The sequence below is a fragment of the Lontra canadensis genome, unplaced genomic scaffold, assembly GCF_010015895.1.
Source record: "Lontra canadensis isolate GAN:19392208 unplaced genomic scaffold, GSC_riverotter_1.0 scaffold69, whole genome shotgun sequence".
Lineage (NCBI taxonomy): Eukaryota > Metazoa > Chordata > Mammalia > Carnivora > Mustelidae > Lontra > Lontra canadensis.
The window spans coordinates 10,518,353-10,537,315 of record NW_022631063.1 but is presented as its reverse complement, the minus strand read 5'-3'; the positions used below and the strand labels follow the sequence as shown (position 1 = coordinate 10,537,315).

At 42.8% G+C, this 18,963-nt stretch overlaps 1 protein-coding gene across 3 annotated transcripts in view; it reads right to left on the bottom strand.

Annotated features, from left to right (window-relative positions):
- Positions 1–294: 294 nt before the first annotated feature.
- Positions 295–18,963, bottom strand: part of MAP3K20 (mitogen-activated protein kinase kinase kinase 20) — a 177,404-nt gene continuing 158,735 nt past the window's right edge. For all 3 annotated transcript variants that reach the window (XM_032880475.1, XM_032880472.1, XM_032880474.1), the window contains exons 17-20: positions 11,463–11,579; positions 8,911–8,985; positions 5,907–6,057; positions 295–1,837 (exon numbers count right to left, since the gene is read on the bottom strand). In XM_032880475.1, coding sequence (XP_032736366.1) covers positions 1,137–1,837; positions 5,907–6,057; positions 8,911–8,985; positions 11,463–11,579 — 1,044 coding nt within the window. In that variant the 3' untranslated portion in view covers positions 295–1,136. The remainder of the gene's footprint in view (positions 1,838–5,906; positions 6,058–8,910; positions 8,986–11,462; positions 11,580–18,963) is intronic.

The following is an 18,963-nucleotide window of genomic DNA, read 5'->3' as shown; positions in this document are numbered from 1 at the left end:
TTTTGCTCTAACAAGGATGTTGGTAATTTTAAATTTCTTTGGCTTGTGGCTTGTGACATTCTTATCCCGCTCTGTGTCTGTTCTCTTTAATATTTTAGATTTCTAACATTCCGGGAGGTGTTTATGGACTGTTGTTTTTCCCTCTTTGCTTTTCCTTTGGTAAAATGTAGAAAATAATATTCAAAAGCAGTCCCTAGGAGCTTTGGGGAAGCAGTAACCACAAATTTCCTAGGCAATTTTAGATCTTTGGTTTCTGATGAGTCTTAATGAACTAGATAAGCATCATAATCAACATTAAGTTCAATAACTCTTTTATTGCCTAAAAATGACAAGCCAAATCACTTCAGCTCTGACCATGATAAAAATCCAAATACCTTACTAAAATAAATACCAGCTAGCAGTGTCAAGACTAGGGTAAGGCAAGTGAGGTAATTGCCTCAGGCACAAAATTTAAGGAGGCCTCAGGAAAAACAAGAAACCCCAACACCTCAGTAATCAAGATAAATGATATTTTAATGCAATATTTTGAAAATTAATGCAAAAATTCATGATGAACAAAATATCAAAATTTTAAATAGACAGGATCAGTAACAGCGCCTTGCTAAGCCATACTGGAGCCTTAGACAAGAGGAAAAATCAGTAATACTGATCCTGTATTTATGGAGAATTCTGATTTTTTGTTTATCATAGAATTTTTTGCATTAATTTTCATTTATTTAAATATTGCATTAGAATATTATGTATCTTGATCACTGAGCTTTCTGGTGTCCCCTATAAATTCTGCACCCAAGACAAGGACCCCCACTTAATCCCCCTAGTCCAGACCCTGCTAACCAGAATGGCAGTGGTTAGGGAAATAAAGTGATATATCCCATCCTCTCAAAATATTGATTTGGGGGTGAGGGGGGATATTCACAGTTATGTTTACGTCTAGTTATCGTCCCTGGGCAACCAACAACCATCATTTTGGCTCTGGTTTGGCTGTAGTCTCAATTAGAAGGCATTTCCTAAATCCCAAAATGGAAAAGTTGTCTTTTTGTTAATTCTGTCTGAAGGTATCATATTATCAAAATCCATTACATCTTAAAGAAAAAAAGAAAAGAGCCTAGTTAGGAAAACTCATGCAGTTCAATTCATCAAAAGTTTCTCCTTCCACGGTAGTTTCCTCTGCTTCTTTCCCTGTTAGTCTTGGCAGGAGAGGGCCTGTGAGGTTTCTTCCGGTATTCCACCTTTGTCCATCCTCCCTCACTGACTTTGGTCTCCTCTTCACTGGCTCTTAAGTCAGTCTCGGGGTGTAAAGGCATCCCGGGTATGGTCCTGGGTCGATGGCAGTCATTTGGGCTTCTCTTGAAGTCAGGTGACTGCTGAGCATTGAGCGCCGACTGAGAAACACTGTAGAATTTTCCAGAATATCTTTCTTGCGAGTGTGTGGAATGAGGACTCTTCCCACTGTACCTTCCCCTAGGAGAAGAATTGAGTGATACGCTCCCACGATCATATTTGTTCTTGTTTCTACCTGAGTATCGACCCCTCTCTAAAGAGCGGTCAGTTGGAAGACTGGAAAAGCCACTGTCTCTAGAGTTGAGATGTAGAGAAGAGAAGTTTTTGGTCAGTCCATACTGAGTAGGAGAGGAGCTTCTGGATTGGTTTATGGGTGTAATCTGTTGATACTTAATGGGCACCTGAGTCCGTCTTACAGCAGCAGCATAGGAATCCTGGTCATTGAAATAGGGGAAGAATTGTGACCCCAGAATGGGATTGCTCTGGGAACGCTGTAATGAAGTATTGGATGCAATCTGCCGCAACCTCAGAGTGTCCAGCCATTGGCGATCAGCACCTGCAGAGGAAATGGAAATGAGCCTCTTTTAAGCCACAGCAAAGCTGCCTGCCTAATTCATAATCCTGTCTCAAGATAATTCAGGCCTCCTTGGGATGCTCCCAGCTTTACCATTCATAGAAATTCTAGGCTAGGTATAAGGACATTTCCTTTATTATTATAAATACTTCTTAAAAAATAAGGACATTTGCACTAAATGAGTATGTGCTATAGGCTTGGCCTCATTCCAGAGGCTTTACTTACGTGATCTCGTTCACTCCTCCCCAAGGTCTCAGGATAAGTACAAATGATCTAACTCTGTAAACTAGGAGACTGAAGCTTAGGAAGTCTGGTAACTTGCCCAAGGTCACTCAGCTAATAATTCCAGGTCCTTCTGCATCTAAATCCCATCTTCTTCCCGCTAAGCCATGTCATCACTTCTAGAAATTGCTGTTTGCATGTGTTTGGATGGTAGGGGCATGTTCAGTAAACGAAAGGTTTTTTGCCAGCAGGCACTTTCATAAACCCTCAAGAACCCTAAATGCAGATGAAAGAAATTGGGTTCCAGTGGTTGAGACAGCTGGGGATTGTCTGGAAGAAAGACAGCTCACATCTCCAGAGGAGAGATTCTGAGGTTCAGGAATAAGAAATGGGTTTTTTGTTTGTTTCTTTGGTTTTTGGGGTTTTTTTTCCCCATGAAAAATGAAGCTCTGTGGCCAACAGGAAGAGAAGATGAAAGAAAATGGTCAATAAAGAGGAACCATTCAGTAAGCTCTATTTCCCTGAAAAAGCAAGTCACACCTGGGGATCTCTTCTGCCTTCTGCAGGGCCTGAGTCATCTTGCCCACATCCTGAGTTCCCTCCTGGTCTTCCCTGAGCGATGCTTGCCATGCTTGTCACATGGAGCTTCTGGAGAGGAACAGAGTGTGCCCACTTCTCGCTCCAGCAAGCAGCCCCCCTCACTGCCCTGCACAGGTGACCACACCTCAGAGGTGAGTGACTTGTCCCGATGCCGGTGACCTGTGTCCAGACACTCCTCACAGCCTCACCCAACCACAGGGCCTTCTTGCCTTCCCCTTGACTCCTCTGAAATTGTAGCTTCTAACAGAGCCCTGATTTTGTTCAGTGTTCAACCCCCTCATGGAGCCATGTGCACTGGCTGAACACAATCTGGCTCTAGTGACAGACTTTGATTGACCTGAGCCAGATGCAGTGATGTTGTGCGGGAGGAGTGGACACACATCTTAGTTTCTGGCCAGAGCAACCTGAGACATCATCTGCTGGGAGTGTGTAGGCAAGTCCTTGTCACCCTTCAGTGTGAGAGCAGGAAAGGCATCGGCCCCTCGTGTCCTCTGCCCATTGCCATATCTTTACATGATGGCTATGAATGTGGAGGAGCTGGGCCACAGGCAAAGGCGACAGACTGAGAAGGGCTGAGTGGAAAGAAGCAAAGGTTTGTTCCTTGTCCTTAATGTGGGCAAACCAGCTGCTCTTACTGCGTCTGAGCCCAGCCTGCTTCTGGACTACTTCTACAGAAGATAGTACAATTTATTAGAGTTAAAACCCATGGTTTCAGCACATTAGAATGCCTACATGGCTTGTCCCTACCCCAGTAGGGACTCATGGGGTCTGTGGTTGGGCTTGAGAATTTGCATTTCCTTTTGTTTTTAAATTTTTTAAAATTATTTATTTGACAGACAGAGATCACAAGTAGGCAGAGAGGCAGGTAGAGAGAGAGGAAGGGAAGCAGGTTCCCTGCCAATCAGAGACCCCGATATGGGGCTTGATCTCAGGACCCTGAGATCATGCTGAGCCGAAGACAGAGGTCTTAACCCATTGAGCCACCCAGGCACCCCAAGAGAATTTGCATTTCTAACAAGTTCCTATTGGTCCTGAGACGGCTGTTCCTGGGATTACACTTTGGTCCATTTGGGAGGAAGTCAGTGGAAGCTGAATTTTCTGTTAAGAAATAATACCCGAACTGATCCAGGTGGTATCCTTTGAGTTTGCATGTCAAAAGGGAAAAAGAAATAGGAGGGAGAAGGAAGGGAGGCAAGCTAGCTAAAACTAGGCAGCCAGATGGGGGATCCCTCCCAAAGGGAGGTCACTCTCTCCTTTTGTCCTGCAACCTCTCCTGTTAATCATAATCAGAGGGAAAGGTTGAGCCAAAGCCATTCCACTAGGAAATTGAAGTGTATTGACCATTCCTAATGCTCTTAGAGAAATAATTTGCTTTCTCCCAAAAGACTTAGATTACAGAGAGGTACAAGACACTTGTTAGACCTCTGCCCATTGTCCTCTTTGGGGAATGTCCCTAGTTTGTCTCCACCCACATGGTGCCAGTTTAGTGTACCACCTGCACCCCCCCACCACCTCGCCACGGGATACTGCCACCTACCACCACCTCCTTCTGCTGACAGTAAATTGGTCCAGGCTTGGACAAAAACAACAAACAGTTCTTACTCTGGGGAATCTGGAATTGGGACTGATAAACTATTTGGTGATTCTCAAAGTGGTAGAATTCAAACTCTGTGAACTTGGAGGTAGAGGGCACCTACTTTGTGTCATGTGGGTTGGGAAACAAAACCAGCTTTTAGTAAAAGAGAAAAATACAGCAGAGGTGGAGACAGAAGACCCCCCCCCCACAGATTTCACAAGAGTGTTGTAGGGATCCAATAGGATCGTGGCTAATAAAGCCCTACAGAAGTAAAATGTGCCCTACAAATGTTACTTCACTGGGAGAGGGACATTAATTATAAAAAGAAGTCCTTTTAAAGGCATGATAGGAAACATGCACGACATCATGGTTGAATTAGCAAATAAAAGAACTTAAATATGCAGTGTTCTGTGCTGGGGAGACTCAACACCTATTACATGGGTTAGTCATGTGTAGAAACAGCATGCCTTAAAGAGTGTGTGAAAATGTGTTTTGTGGCTGAGAAGGCTTGGTAGAAACTCCTGTTCAGTCATCGTGGCCAGAATGTCTTTTCACGATTCATTGAGAAAGAAAAGAACCAAATCAACTGTGTTGACAAAGGCAGGCAGGTCCAGCGTGCTGTCAGAAATGTATTGGTGAGTTGTGAGTACTGTCCAGGCTTCTGGGCCCCCGGCTGGTGGTCATAGAAGGCCCGGTGCGCTTGACAAGCTAGTCCTACAGTAGAGGACACTTTAGTTAGGTTCTCAAAACTCAACCCTAGCCATAGGGGCACTTTATTTTCCATGCCGCCAAAGAACCTTCTGATGTGGCTTTTCAGGTGTGTTTTCTTATTGGGAAAAACAATGCGCTGATCAGAAAACACGTACTTCTGGTTCATTGGCAGGTGTATTTCTCGTGGTAAAAAATGAATTGCATGGGGGTTTATGCATCCAACTCTCAGGCGTCTGTCAGCTTGTCGTAGTCCCGCAGAGCCTATCTCTGGGTTGTACTGAGTTTCTGGACCTGCAAAGGTGAAGGTCAGGACCTCTTCCCTGAATCTACCAAATAATGACCAATTTAACAGCAAGTCAGCTGGCCTTCCCCTATGTAATTTCTAATCTGTTTCAGTATAGCATCTGTATTTAGTGTCACCATGCTCCATCATACACATTTCATGTTTTCTTTTTCTCTATCCTTTCTTACCTTTTTTTCTCCCTCTCCTCCTCCCCTTCCTTCTTCCTTCTCTTCCCCCATCATTCTTCTGCTCTGATGTATCCGTCCTGTCCAGGTCTCAAGAAATTGCCCCAATGATACCACTGGCTTCATAGGAATGTTTGCTGGACCCACAAGATTCATATCGCTGTCTACAGTTTTGGAAACTAAATTTATGCATGTGTATAAATATACATATATATTCTTATTTACCAATATAACATAATCATTAATTTTCATCTTTTATTATAGTTATCCAAATACTGAAATTTCTTGTGATATGCTCACTTATAAGTCCATAAATACTACTGGTGCATATCATCTGTTTATAAAACCAATATTCTAAAAATAAAAGAAGGAAGTCTTATATTAGAAATCTATGTCTATTCACAGGCTGGCACTTATCCCGGGTATGAGAATTTGATATTCAAGTTTTTGGAGTCTAGCACACATCTAACTTACTTGAGTCAGACCTGCTTCTAGAGTTGCCCTCTGAGTTGGAGAGTAATGTCTGAATGGCAAGTTGGACAGCTTTCACTTCATCCTGAGGTTTCGTTCGGCTCCACTGAATTGAGTGGACATGCTTCGTGCTCTTTGGAGCTCGGACATCACTCTGATAAATAAAAAAGAGAGAGAGAGAGAGAAACTCATGACCGAATGCTCATGTTTATTTTATAGGAAGAAAAGAAAATCAGGTTATCATGTCATTTGAGTTCACTCCTTAGAACACTATTATCATAATGCCCTACGTGAGGTATTTGTACACTTGGCCTAAATATGGTACAATGATGTAACGACTTTAGTCCTTAGTGGATTACAGAGTAGTTCAAAACGTGGTTGTCTTCCCTCAGAATGTATTCTATTTGGCAAATCTCAACTTACCTTTTTGTTTACCGAGAAACAAAAAGTGATTTCTTCTGTTTAAGGTACTTGAAGACAGGTCTGAAAACATAAACATCTGACCACGATTTTGCCCACAACTGCCTCAGATCATCCGGGTAACTGGGTGACTGTGGGCAGCGTGGTGGACTAATTATCCCCACGGAGAGTGCACGGTAACAGGTGCAAAAGTGAGACAGGGCAGGGAGTTAAGAATAGCGCCTAGAAAAAGGAGAGGACACCAGATCCAAGACATACCACCTTCTCGTTCTGAAACCCTTCATCACCAGGTGTCATGAATCAGGTTCAAGAGCCTCTCAGGCTTCATTATGGTTATGAAAATATGTTTAAAAAAACTCTGAAGTGACCATTACAAACACAAGTAGCACATCATCACAGACCATGAGGAGGAGGAGGAAGGAGAAGAAAGAGAAAAGAAGAAAAGAATTGAGTGTGGTTTGTCTCTACAACTAAGGCAGGCAGAGATGAAATCTGGCTGTTAGAACTGTCCAGTTGCTAAAGAGAAGGCTTGTCCTGCACAGCGGGGATGGGTCAACAGATTCCAGAATAGCCTAGAGTCCAATCAACAGCTCTCATTAAGTTTTGTGTCCTACAGGCAACATTTGGACAATTACTGCTGTTTCTCAGGCACCTCCTCCCTGACAAGCTGTGCTCGTCGGCTGGTGAGGATAAGTAACTGCTGTGATGCTCGTCACTTTCCAGCATCAGGTCACCCCGGGCAAGAGGAGTGGCCTGGCTTTGGATTTGTAATGCCGAATCCAAGCCAAGCTGGCAACTCAGAAGACCGTCACAGCGCAGCAGTGCATGGAGTCCCATCTGAGACCAATTTCCTTCATCTTACTGCTGGGAAGGGAACGAGTAGGACAACTGGGGAAGAGCGGGAACTGCATTCACAGTTAGAGAACCCGGCTGTGACGCCACTGATGGTCACTGACTACCCCAACCGCAGGACTTCTTCCATCTCTCTGAGCCAGTTTTCCCTAGCTGCCGAATGAAGCTAATGCTGCCTGCCTCTCAGTACTGATGCAAGGTTAATGTGAGAAAACAGGTGTAAGCTTCTGTTATAGTGCCTAGGTCGTGGTGAACCCTTACGAAATGTTTCCTGAATGAGTAACTGAGGGAAAGAATGAAACACATGTCCTTTGGAGGGCAGATACATGCTAATATATCCATGTGTGACAAGACTCTGTGCCTTACTTCTTCACCTCCACCGTGTTTCTGCAGGGTTTCTACCTTGTAAAGTGGGTGTCCCACCAGCCATGAAGATATTGCTAATGTTAAAAATGTAATCACGTTACTTTAAGCAGTAGAGTGCTTAAAACACCCCACTGGCTTCCTGTTGTGTTTTAGTAAATCCAGACTCCTCACTGTGACCCTGTGAAGCTCTCTGACTCCACCTGCCTACCCCCTTGTCATTGTCCTCTGTGCCTCAGGACCTTGAGCTTGCCTTCCTCTGCTGCCTTTTCTTGCTGCCTCTTCCTCCTCAGAGGAAAGGCCTACCCTAACCACCCAGTCTTATGTCCCAAGTCTCACTATTTTCTGGTTACCACTTACCACTCTCTACATATTTGTTACCTATTATCAGTCTCCTCCCACTGGAATATAAACCTCAAGAGAGAATACAGATTTAGTCTATACTAATCCTAGAATAGTAACTGTCAGTAGGTATTTGCTAAATGTATGAATTTTAATTTAATTTTTTTTAAGATTTTATTTATTTGACAGAAAGAGATCATAAGTAGGCAGAGAGGCAGGCAGAGAGAGAGGGGGAAGCAGGCTTCCCACCGAGCAGAGAGCCTGATGCGGGGCTCAATCCGAGGGCCCTGAAATCATGACCTGAGCCGAAGGCAGAGGCCCAACCCATTGAGCCACCCAGGTGCCCCTAATTTAATTTTTTTAAAAAAAGATTTTATTTATTTGGCATAGATAGAGGAAACACAAGCAGGGGTATTGTGAGAGGGAAAAGCAGGTCTCCCCCTGAACAAGGAGCTCAATGCAGGGCTCTATCCCAAAACCCTGGGATTATGACCTGAGCTGAAGGCAGACACCTAACAGCTGAGCCACCCAGGTGTCCCAAATTTTAATTTTAATAGCATATTTTCTTTAAGTGTCAGTTTTTCTATTTTTCTATATATAAAATCTATAGAATCTGTTTTTGATGATCGATCTCCTGCCTGCCAGTTGATGGTAGAAGTTGTGCTCCATCCTTGTGATGAATCATTCATCTATCCTCACCCCTAAACTCTATGCACCAAGAAGGCAAAACACTGTTTTGGTCACTGTTTGGTCTCCCCCAGTTCCTAACGTGTTATGTCTCATGTAGAAGAAGTTCGATCATTAACTGACGAATGGATGAATTACTCCCTGAATCTTTATCGGGTGATAATATCCTGTTCTCTTTGCCTACCAACATTTTGTTAGAGTAATTATGTTAATCTTCCCATATTCATGTTTCTTAAATAGTTTCTCTTCCAATTTTAAGCCCTGGGAGGAAGCAAATAAATTCCCACTGAGAAACTGATGGTAAAGCCACCAGCACCCCACCCCTCCCCAACACCAAGCTTACCTCATAGGTGACAGTGCATTCTACAGTCTGATTTTCCATTATTCCTACAGTCCACTTCTCCATTACAAATGGGGGCTGAAAAACAAAAGTTAGGATGGTGTAGAGCCTGCCCTGCTACAGCGTGTATCTTTGAGGCTAGCTGCGCCATATGCAATTGGCAAATAGAGCATAATGACAGATTATCGTGAAAGTCCTGTTGTTTGTTCACATGTGATGACTCACAACAGGCTAACATTTTGGATGTTGGTTTTCATAAGACCTCTTTTTCTATAATTATAAACAGTCTTAGTGCCACAGTCTTCTCTTCTCTGGTATATCACTCAATCCTATCATTAGGCCATTATTCCTGCTAATGTTTTACAGTATCTGTAGAAAGCTTTCTCATGTTTAAGAGAAAGCCTTAACAATTTAGACCCCAATGTGCCTTCCTTGAGTGCAAGCAGTAGCTGAGCTAGGGGCTTCCACAACTCCTCGGCTTTTCCCTGTTTCTGGCTATTCCACTGCCAGGCTGTGTGTGCAGATGAAACTGTGGCGACATTTCTCCCACTGTATTAAAACAAAGGATTCATGAAGAAGCCTGTGCCTTTCAGGGGAGAATATGTCACCCCAAAACATGTCGCTGTGGCATATGTATTGTATTTTTAGCTAAAGGCCATCAAAACCCAGCAGCCTCAAGGAAAACTTTTACCTCTCCTGTAACTGCCTAGAAGAATTTAGATAGGGCACCTGGCCGAGAAAGAGAGCTATTATCAGAGATAACTTTTTATCTAAAAGACCTATCTGCATGGCTCGGCAAGCTTCTAATTATCAAACATCTGCTTTTCTTATCTTCCTGTGAATTGCCTTCCTCCCCTTTGAAGCCCCAGGCCCCTGGCTCATTCCTCAGTTCAGGATGGCACATAAGCCCCAACTGCCTGACCTGCCCTTGAGTCTCCTATCTTTGGGGCCCCTGTGTGTACAAAATTAAATTCTTCTCCTGCTAATCTGTCTTAGGTCACTTTAATTAGCAGATCAGCCAAAGAACTTAGAGGGGTAGAAGGAAACATTTTCACCCTGACACCTTGGATCCTATTTTAGTTTTGATGAAAATGGTCTTTATTGTAAGTGAATCTCCACTCTCTTAACCACCCTCCACCCCTTCATTCTAGCTTTAAGGTTACAAATGACCAGCTGGGCTTGAGATGGGTACAAAGCACATGCAGTAGAGATTTAACAGGGCCTTCTTTTTTTTCTTTTCTTTTTAAAATGAGGATTGTTAGTGCTGTTGGTGTTAAAAAGTTCTACAGATTTTGAATGGTCTGCCCCAATCCTATTTTTCCTACAACCCCAGTTAAAATTGGTATATGATGTTGCAGAAGGTGTGTTTCTTTGGGAGTGCATATGTGGCATTATACCAGAAACACCTGTATTTGGGTTTACAACTCTACCCTGTCATTTTTGCTGTGAGCAGATTCCTTCTGTTAGCAGGCAAGGACTAGGATCTTGCTTTTAAATGGCATAGATTGGGGGGTATAGAGCAAGCATCTGTCCGGTCTTCAAGACATCATAATATGTCCCAACAAAATCAGGGAAAGTTAAAACCAGAGCATAACCTTTACAGATGAATAACACCACTGAAATAACTCCTAGTTACTCAGAAGATTCCAACAATGAATATCAAATCAATCGACTTGATGAATATACTTGTAAATTTAAAGGACTTGGATGCTTAGCAATCTTATGCTTAGGACGGAACACATTTGCAAGTCTAATGCTGTGGCTTTGAAGGCTCTTCACTTCCCCACTTGTGTTTGCACCCAGGTTCTTCTTTGCTACAAACCCCATTTTTTCTTCACTGAAACCAAATACACTGTTCATAGTATACTTAAGAATGGCTTATGTGTTTTGAGTGAATGTCCAGTGGATATCATGGTTATTTGCCTGAGTTGTTGACCTTCTACTATTGAAGTCTCATCTGTGTTTTTTTAGTATTAGTGGCACAGAACTGGATTTTTTCCCCCCATTTTGAGGAGAAGCTAAGCATTTCTCTGAGTCTGTCTTCTGTGTTTTAATGCATGTACTTCTACCACTGAGGTATTCTCTGGCCAGAGGTGTGAATTCAAAGAAGCCAAGAAGACGTCAACACATGCCTCATGACTAACCTCCCCTTGGTCCTTCAAGAAATTGAAGACAACCAAGAAGGCTTTCCACCTTCCAAGTTTTTCAAAGTTTAAAATGACCCCAAAGTTGAGGTAAATATTTTCATGATGCCATTTTCTTTCCTTTAGTAAGTGATGGAGTAAGTGTAAAGAAATAAGGAAGAAAATTTTTTTAAAAAAATTAAAGGACACTTTTTTGGTAGTACTTTTTAGTTCACACAGCATAAGTGGGATTTTAACAAAAAACTATTATGATCTCAATCTGCTAAATAAAATGTGCCTTTCAACAGCCAGCTTGAGGCCGAGCTGATGTGAACGTTGACAAGCACAAAAGCACACTGCTGGGGGATTTTAATGTCTTTGTTTGATATCTGTGAATTCAAAAAAGCTTTTAAGCCGTAAATAGAACCCTACCTTTGTCATCTTTAAAATCTCTGCATCGGGTAGGTTAGTGTTGAATGTCACATCTTTGATATAGGTTATTGCAATTTCATCCCCATCCATCTCCATATACATTTTCCACTTACAATCCTGGAATTAAAAGCAGAATTATAGAAATTTCAGAAAGCGAAACCATTTGTTTTAGTCTCAGTCTCATTTATAACACATGAAGTTCTCTGAATGAAATATTACACAAGTTTTTTTTTTCCTTTTTTTGAGAAAAGGACATGATATTACATCTCTTTATATATCTAAATAATTACCAGTTAGTGCAGTCGTGAGACATAATTCATCAGTGTAAATGTTCTATCATGTGAGTTACAAACTCAAAATCCTAAAGGAGCCAGGCAGATAATAAAAATGAGTAAAGCCAGGCAATTTTCATTATAGAGCCCTAAATTGTAATCTTTCAAAGTAGACCCACTTAATTTACATATTAAACATTGTTGGAATATTTTTTCATTCACACAAAGAAATGTGGACTTCCCATTTTGAAATATAAGGCCCTCTTAGATCTAACTTTTACTTTTTCAGTATTGATAGTAATATGGGCTCAAGAAATAGTTCACTTTCCTCTTAACAGGAAGGAAAACTGCAAATGTGATAGATAGTGACTGATAGCTTGCCCATGTGTTGGGGAATTATGGAAGGGTTAGGATTCTGGGGGTCTAAAGCGCATCTGCCCTAAAGGGACAGCCACCACTCAGCTTCTGTTGATTGTTCCCACGTGGGAATATGAGCTCAGTCTTGCTAGGTCCTTTGAGGTTTCATGAAAAGCTGGACATCTGGATTTTTACATGAAGCCTCTAGATTTTTTTTAAATGATGTTAATTAAACTTTCAGTAAAACCATTCTGTATTGAAAAAGTGCCCTACAGGGCACCTGGGTGGCCCAGTGGGTTAAAGCCTCTGCCTTCGGCTCAGGTCATGATCCCAGTGTCCTGGGATCGAGCCCCGCATCAGGCTCTCTGCTCAGCGGGGAGCCTGCTTCCTCCTCGCTCTCTGCCTGCCTCTCTGCCTACTTGTGATCTGTCAAATAAGTAAATAAAATCTTTAAAAAAAAAAAAAGGAAAAAAGTGCCCTACATCCTTAGTCGGGGAATGTGAATTAAAGTGTCACCACAATGAGGGGCGCCTGGGTGGCTCAGTGGGTTAGGCCTCTGCCTTTGGCTCAGGTCATGATCTCAGGGTCCTGGGATCAAGCCCCGCATCGGGGTCTCTGCTCAGCAGGGAGGCTGCTTGCCCCTCTCTCTGCCTGCCTCTCTGCCTACTTGTGATCTCTCTCTCTGTCAAATAAATAAATAAAATCTTAAAAAAAATAAAATAAAATGTCACCAAAATGAGATGACACCAAATGGCTAAGATTGATAACATCAAATGTTGGCCAGGATTTGGAGCTACTGGATTGCTGGTGGAAGTGAAAATGATACAATCACTTTGGGGAGAGTTTTGGCAATTTATTATAAACATATATCTGTATGTATAAATATAACATCTATTTGATGACCATAAATTCAAGTCCCACGTATTTATCCAAGAGGAATAAAAAAGTCTTAGTGTTGTTCTGAGCAGCTTTATCATAATAGCCACCACCACTGCCCACCGCGCCCCCCCCAACCACTGCCCCGGCCCAGCAAAGTGTTAAAACAGACCAAGTGTTCATCCTTAGGAGAATGGATGAACCATGATGATAATAAAATGGAATGTTACTCAGCAATAAAAAGGAACAAACCACTGATGCATGCAACAACACAGATCAATCTCAGAAACGGGACAGTGAGTGAAAGAAGTCTCATACAAAAGAAGAACATACTAAGGATTCTATTTAGATGACATTCTAGAACAGAGAAAACCAATCCATTGTAGAAAACATTCAGAAAAGGGATTGCTTCTGCAGATGGGGATTGACTGAGGAGGGACATGGCGAGACTTTCTGGGGGTGCTACTACTCTGTTTATAGGGGTTTGGGTTACAGAGGCATACATACATGTCAAAACTCAGTGAATGTATACTTAAGATGTGTGTACTTACTGAACTCTAGCATTCTGAAGTGTTTAGGAGGAAGTATACTGATGTCTGCAGATTACTCTGAAATGCATCAAAAATAAGGATTGATATACAGCTAGAGTGATAGATTGACAGATATGCAATAAGGCAAGCAGAATAAATGTTAATGGCTGAATATAGAAGGTGGGTACAGGAAGATCCCTTATAAATACTTTTTCTTTGCTCTATGAATAATAAAAACGTGGGGGGACAAACACTGTGTGTGCAATTCAAAGAAAACATAAGCTACGTCTTTGCACCAAACTGGACCCCTGGGCCATAAATTCACTTTTGCTCATGTTATTTGAAGAATGAAGGATTCTGAGAGGTTAAGGACAATGTACTGAGCGCCCTACATGCTGAAACTGGAAAACGCTCTCGTAGGAGTAGACCTGGAATGTCTCCTGAGCAAGCTCAGACAAAATTATTGCGGAAAAACACTAACAAAGAGGCTGTTGAAAAACTTATTGGCTTCAACAGAAGGCTGGGGTAGCTCAGTGTTTTACGAAAGCTTCTAGACAAATTGCAGAACCAAGCAGAGCCCATGCCTGAGGGAGTGACCCTCTTTGCCCAGCCACATTCACAAGATGGAGAGCCAATTAGTGAAGGAAAAAGGCTATTCAACAATGTGAAAACCGAGCTCTTGGCCTATGTAAGTCAAATGAGTCGTTCAGAATGGACAAATCTCTCAGTATTGCTTTGTTTTGGAGCCACTGCTCCCCTGGCAACATGGGCCCTGAGATAAATGGGCAGGATGATGGCCGTTTGGAGTCATGATTGCTCTTCTCTGAAATGGCAAGAGCCTCCTCATGCAGTGCTAGAATAAAAAGCCTTAGAAAAGATGAATTTTACTGGTATCTTCTTCTTTTGCCTGTCCAGTTTTGGAATGAAGCGAGTCAAATCAAATGAAAGATCCCAGGTTGTGTGGAAATGGCCAATCCCCTCTGCTCCACTCTCCTAGTCATAGCCCAAGAACTCTCGTGACCTCAGGCCCACCATCACCCCTCCTGCGCGCATGCTCAGAGCAGCTCTCTGTGGTGAAGGGGCTGACAGGTGGGAACTCATATTTGCCGACCGCTTCATCTGCTCCAGGCATGCTGCTGCATACTTACATGGCACTCTTTCGTGTGATACCCACAGTAATCCTGCAAGTTAGGTTTGCTCTCCCTTTAGGGGAGGAAAAATGAGGCTCAGATAAATAAGGAACTTTACTGGGGCTTCCTGGCCAGTAAGTGGTAGAGGTGGGATTATAATACTAACAGCATAAGGCTGCCTGGCTCCAAAGTTGGAGGGGTGGGTGGCAGGATTCTCACTGGATGGTTCTCAGAGCTCCACCATGGGACCAGCCGTCAGCAACAGGCAAGTGGGAGAAGGAGCAAGGAAGACTTTACAACCGAAAAAGCAAGTGGCGGCAACAGGTCCTCCCCTACGGCAACTGCTTCCCTGGTCCCCAGAGTCCAACTTGGAAAAACAAAGATCCCCCTAACAGGGCGACAGAGCTTTTACTTTTCAAATGTTTCTCTTTTCTGAAAGAAAGGCTTTTACCTGAACCATAAAAGATAGTGCCGAAGCAATAAAACGATACTCAAAGGCATTATAAGCCAAGGTGGAGGGGGCATTATCCATTTCATTAAATTACAAGGCTGGGTGGGAAAGGAAAAGAATATGCAGTGTTCACCTAAATTATTAACTTCATCTGTCAGTGCCCTGATATAATTGCTAGTTGGGTTTTTTTTTGTTGTTTTTTTGTGTTTTTTTTCAGGGCATCTAGGATTTCATCATTGCCTAGTTAAGAAAAGTAACCCACAAATAAAGTCATGGAATTCTTTGAATTCTGCTCCATTTCTTCTCACCCTCAGGTATCCCACTGGGTCATTAAGTTGTCAATGAGCGCTGCTCACAACTACTAGGATTTGAGCAAGGAACTGAGTTCCGCAGGACCCAACTGAGACAGGACACCATGTAATGAGTTCTTGACCAGCTGATCACTGAAAATGTTTTAGTAACAGTAAAGTGAATTAAATCATCGGTAACATCACTAAAAGTAACAATTCTGCATATTTATGAGCCTAATATGCAATCTTACATGCAAAATTGCTACCTTTTCCGTTTCTTGGTAGTGGGATGGACCAGGTAGTGGGAATGTGGGGTTGGATTTAAAAAACCATTCACTTTTACCAGGGTGAACTATCGATTTTGGTTGATGTGAGTGATAGACATGTGGGTATTGATTTTGGAATCGGGAACATTCAAGAGTCACTGTGGACGTCTGGAGAACAACTCTCAATCCTGACAGACAATTCTGTATTCTCAGAGCCCATGGGGGCCTCGACAGACTCCTTTTCCAAAACCATTTCACCCCTGGCAGTCTGAAATGGCATTTGGAATTGGCCAGCACTTAAAATAGGATTTAAAGTGCTGCTGATGATTGTTAGATAGAAATAATATAGAAAAGGAGTCCACAGTAAGCCGTTACTAGGGCCATAGCAGGGCATGAGGTGAAAGAGGACACCTGGACATCCAGCTCCCTGAACTGGAATCCCAGTTTCGTCACTCCCCACCCCGCAACCTTAGCCAATATACAACCTGTTTGAATCTCAGTGGTTTTTTTACACACAAGCAGGTTGTTGTGTTGTGTGAGGGTGAAGGGAGGTAAGGTGAATAAAGTACTCAGCACAGGGCCAGAGCCAAATGAGGAAGCTTGGGAAGGAGCAATAATTACTTTTGTTACCAATATTAGTCCCCAACACAGCTCCAGTATAGTTAATCAGACTAGCCGGCCCACTGTCCAGCAACCGTCTAAGACTGGGACTGGGCCAGAGTCCAGTGCGCTTTGACAGGCAGGATGGTGTGGTGTGTTTAGAAAAGCGATCTGGCCAGAGCAGGCAGGCTGGGTCAGAGTATCTTACTTGGGCAGGAGTTTGGGGGTCCAGAGGGTACTGAAGAAATCTGGTGCCTGGGAATTACCAGTGTTGCAAAAAAGAAGAAGGTGTGGCCAGTGGCAAATTAACAAAGACCATCCTATGAAATAAATAGAAGAGGGAAGAAGCGTGTATCTTCTGACATAGATGGGTTATATAACACCAGTTCTGCCCTTTCCTGCTTCCACAGATCCTGATGCAGCCCTACCAGAAGGAACCAGGGGATATCTGGAGGAAAATGGCTATGACATGTGGTTGACAGCCCGAGAGCCCTGTCTTGTCGAGGAACCCGAAGCATAGAGAGAGAAGGTAATTTGAGCAAGATCGCATAGACAGCAAGCCCTGGTGTTCAGACTTGATCCTAGGTGGTCTCTTGCTGCTGTAATGAGCAGGTTTCCAAATCCTCAGTCTTTTCTGAACCTTGAACTTTCCCTTGTTATGGGTTGAGGGAAATAAGAATCACGGTACAGACGAGTTCCACCTTCCAGAGTCAACAAACAGTCCAGATTATCTTGGCAAATTCCTTTGTTATGTGTCCATGGCAGAGGCCAAAATACCGATTCTCTGATAAGTCCAACATAGCTGATTTTTCCTCCCTTATTGACAAAGATCCTTATTCAAAGCGCAGATGCTGCCATTCCACTGTCTGCTCCTTTCCTTGATTTATCTGGCCAGTATTTGGAATCACCAACACTTTTCTCCAGCCCTGGCTTAGGCTGTGTGGCTAGGCATGACTTCCACTCTCCAAACCTGAAGCAACCCGCTCTCACCCAGTTGCACAAGCAGATGGTGGGGACAGGTCCGACTACTGTGGATTTTTATTTCATAGCTAGATTTCCACCTAAGAGAACACTCTTGCTATTCAAATCTGTACCTTGAGGCACATCTCGAGGGAATGCTACTAATCAGGAAAAAGGTGCTGGGGCAGGAGCAGTGCTGGGCCCTGGGACAGCACTGGAACAGCAGAAAATGGCCATCCAAACCTTTCCACTAACTGGATTGTCTGCCTCTCCATGCAGATCTATGAGAATTGAATAGAATTGTGTTGGGAAGAGCAGAGTTTTTGCATTTGAAACTGATGAAAAAAATGACAGTGCTGTTGGGTGCCCAGGATATGCACTATTTATCTGGGCAGCCACTGAAATACCTGGATAATTTTAGAAGCAAGTGTGGTTAATGGAGGAGCAGAAAGCATTCCATTTGTACCACTTCTGCATTGCCAATTATGTTAAAAAATTTTCTGAATTAAGATTACTGGCCAAGTAAAACAGAAACTCTTAACACTGTGAAGATGAAATCCTAAACAACACTCAGTTAATGCTAGATTAAGTATCTCTTTGTGAGAAATCACTATTACATTCTTTGCAAGCTGTTTAAAATTCTTTGGAGTTCCAAGCCAGTGCAAGTGATGCCAAACACAGACATCCCTTCTCCCTCCCACGACAAAAAAAAAAAAAAAAAAAAAAAAAAAAAAGGGAGGGAGTACAAAGAAATGATCCATACAGAGGTAAATTTTACAGATAGCAAAAGGGATTGAAGATAGCACAGAAACTAACTTTAAATATTGTTTCAAGTTCTAGGCAGTTCAGAGAAACAGTCGATAGCTCACTCTCTCTTACAAATATGAGTGCTGTAGGTATCTCTTAAAAGAATCTAGGGCCAAGATTATTCAGGATATTTCAGAGGGAAATAGACCTCATATTAGGCTTTCAGGCTCCTATAGATCACTTCTTCCTGAAGATTACAGACAAAAAAATTCTGATGTATTTTTTTATTGAGGTGGTGTATACTTTGCAAACAAAAAAATGCACCGATTTTTAAGTGCCCCAGTCAATGAATTTTGACAACTGTATGCACCAGCGTACCCATCCAAACAAACTACATATTCCCACTGGCCTAGAAAGTCTCCTATGTCCCTTCCCAGTGGAGGTTCCCCACACAAGTGGCGGTGTCTCCTCCTTCCCATTTCTATCACCATAGACTCATTTTGCCTGCTCTAGAACCTGACCAAGTTGGAACTTGACAGTAAGCATCTCTGTTCATTTGGCTTCTTTCACTCGGCATGGTGGTTTTGAGATTTGTCCACGTTCCTTAATCCTTGCAGCCTTACCCTGTTGTAGATAGCCCTATCTCCATTTTACATTAGTAGACTGAGGCTCAGAAAAGTGCAGAGATTGGCGGCAAGGTCACTTAGCTGCGCCGGGGCCGGAATTTAGGTCCTGGGCATGCCTAGTCTAATGGTAAAGACACTGAGTTTTATTAAAATCCCATCTCGGTCTCTCCCCACCCTTCCCACTCCCCCAACGGATGGAGAAAAAGCCAAATCACCAGAGATGGCTTAGGATTCGAGCAGAGAGGCCCCTCCACCTTAGAAAGGCCTGTACGGAGGAGACATTTTAAAAACATAAAATAGAGGTCGGAATAAACTTTTTAAGATTCAAGAGGGGGAGAACGGGAAACAGTTTCCTAGCAGGTGACTGTTGGACAACGTGAGAAGTACCGTAAGATG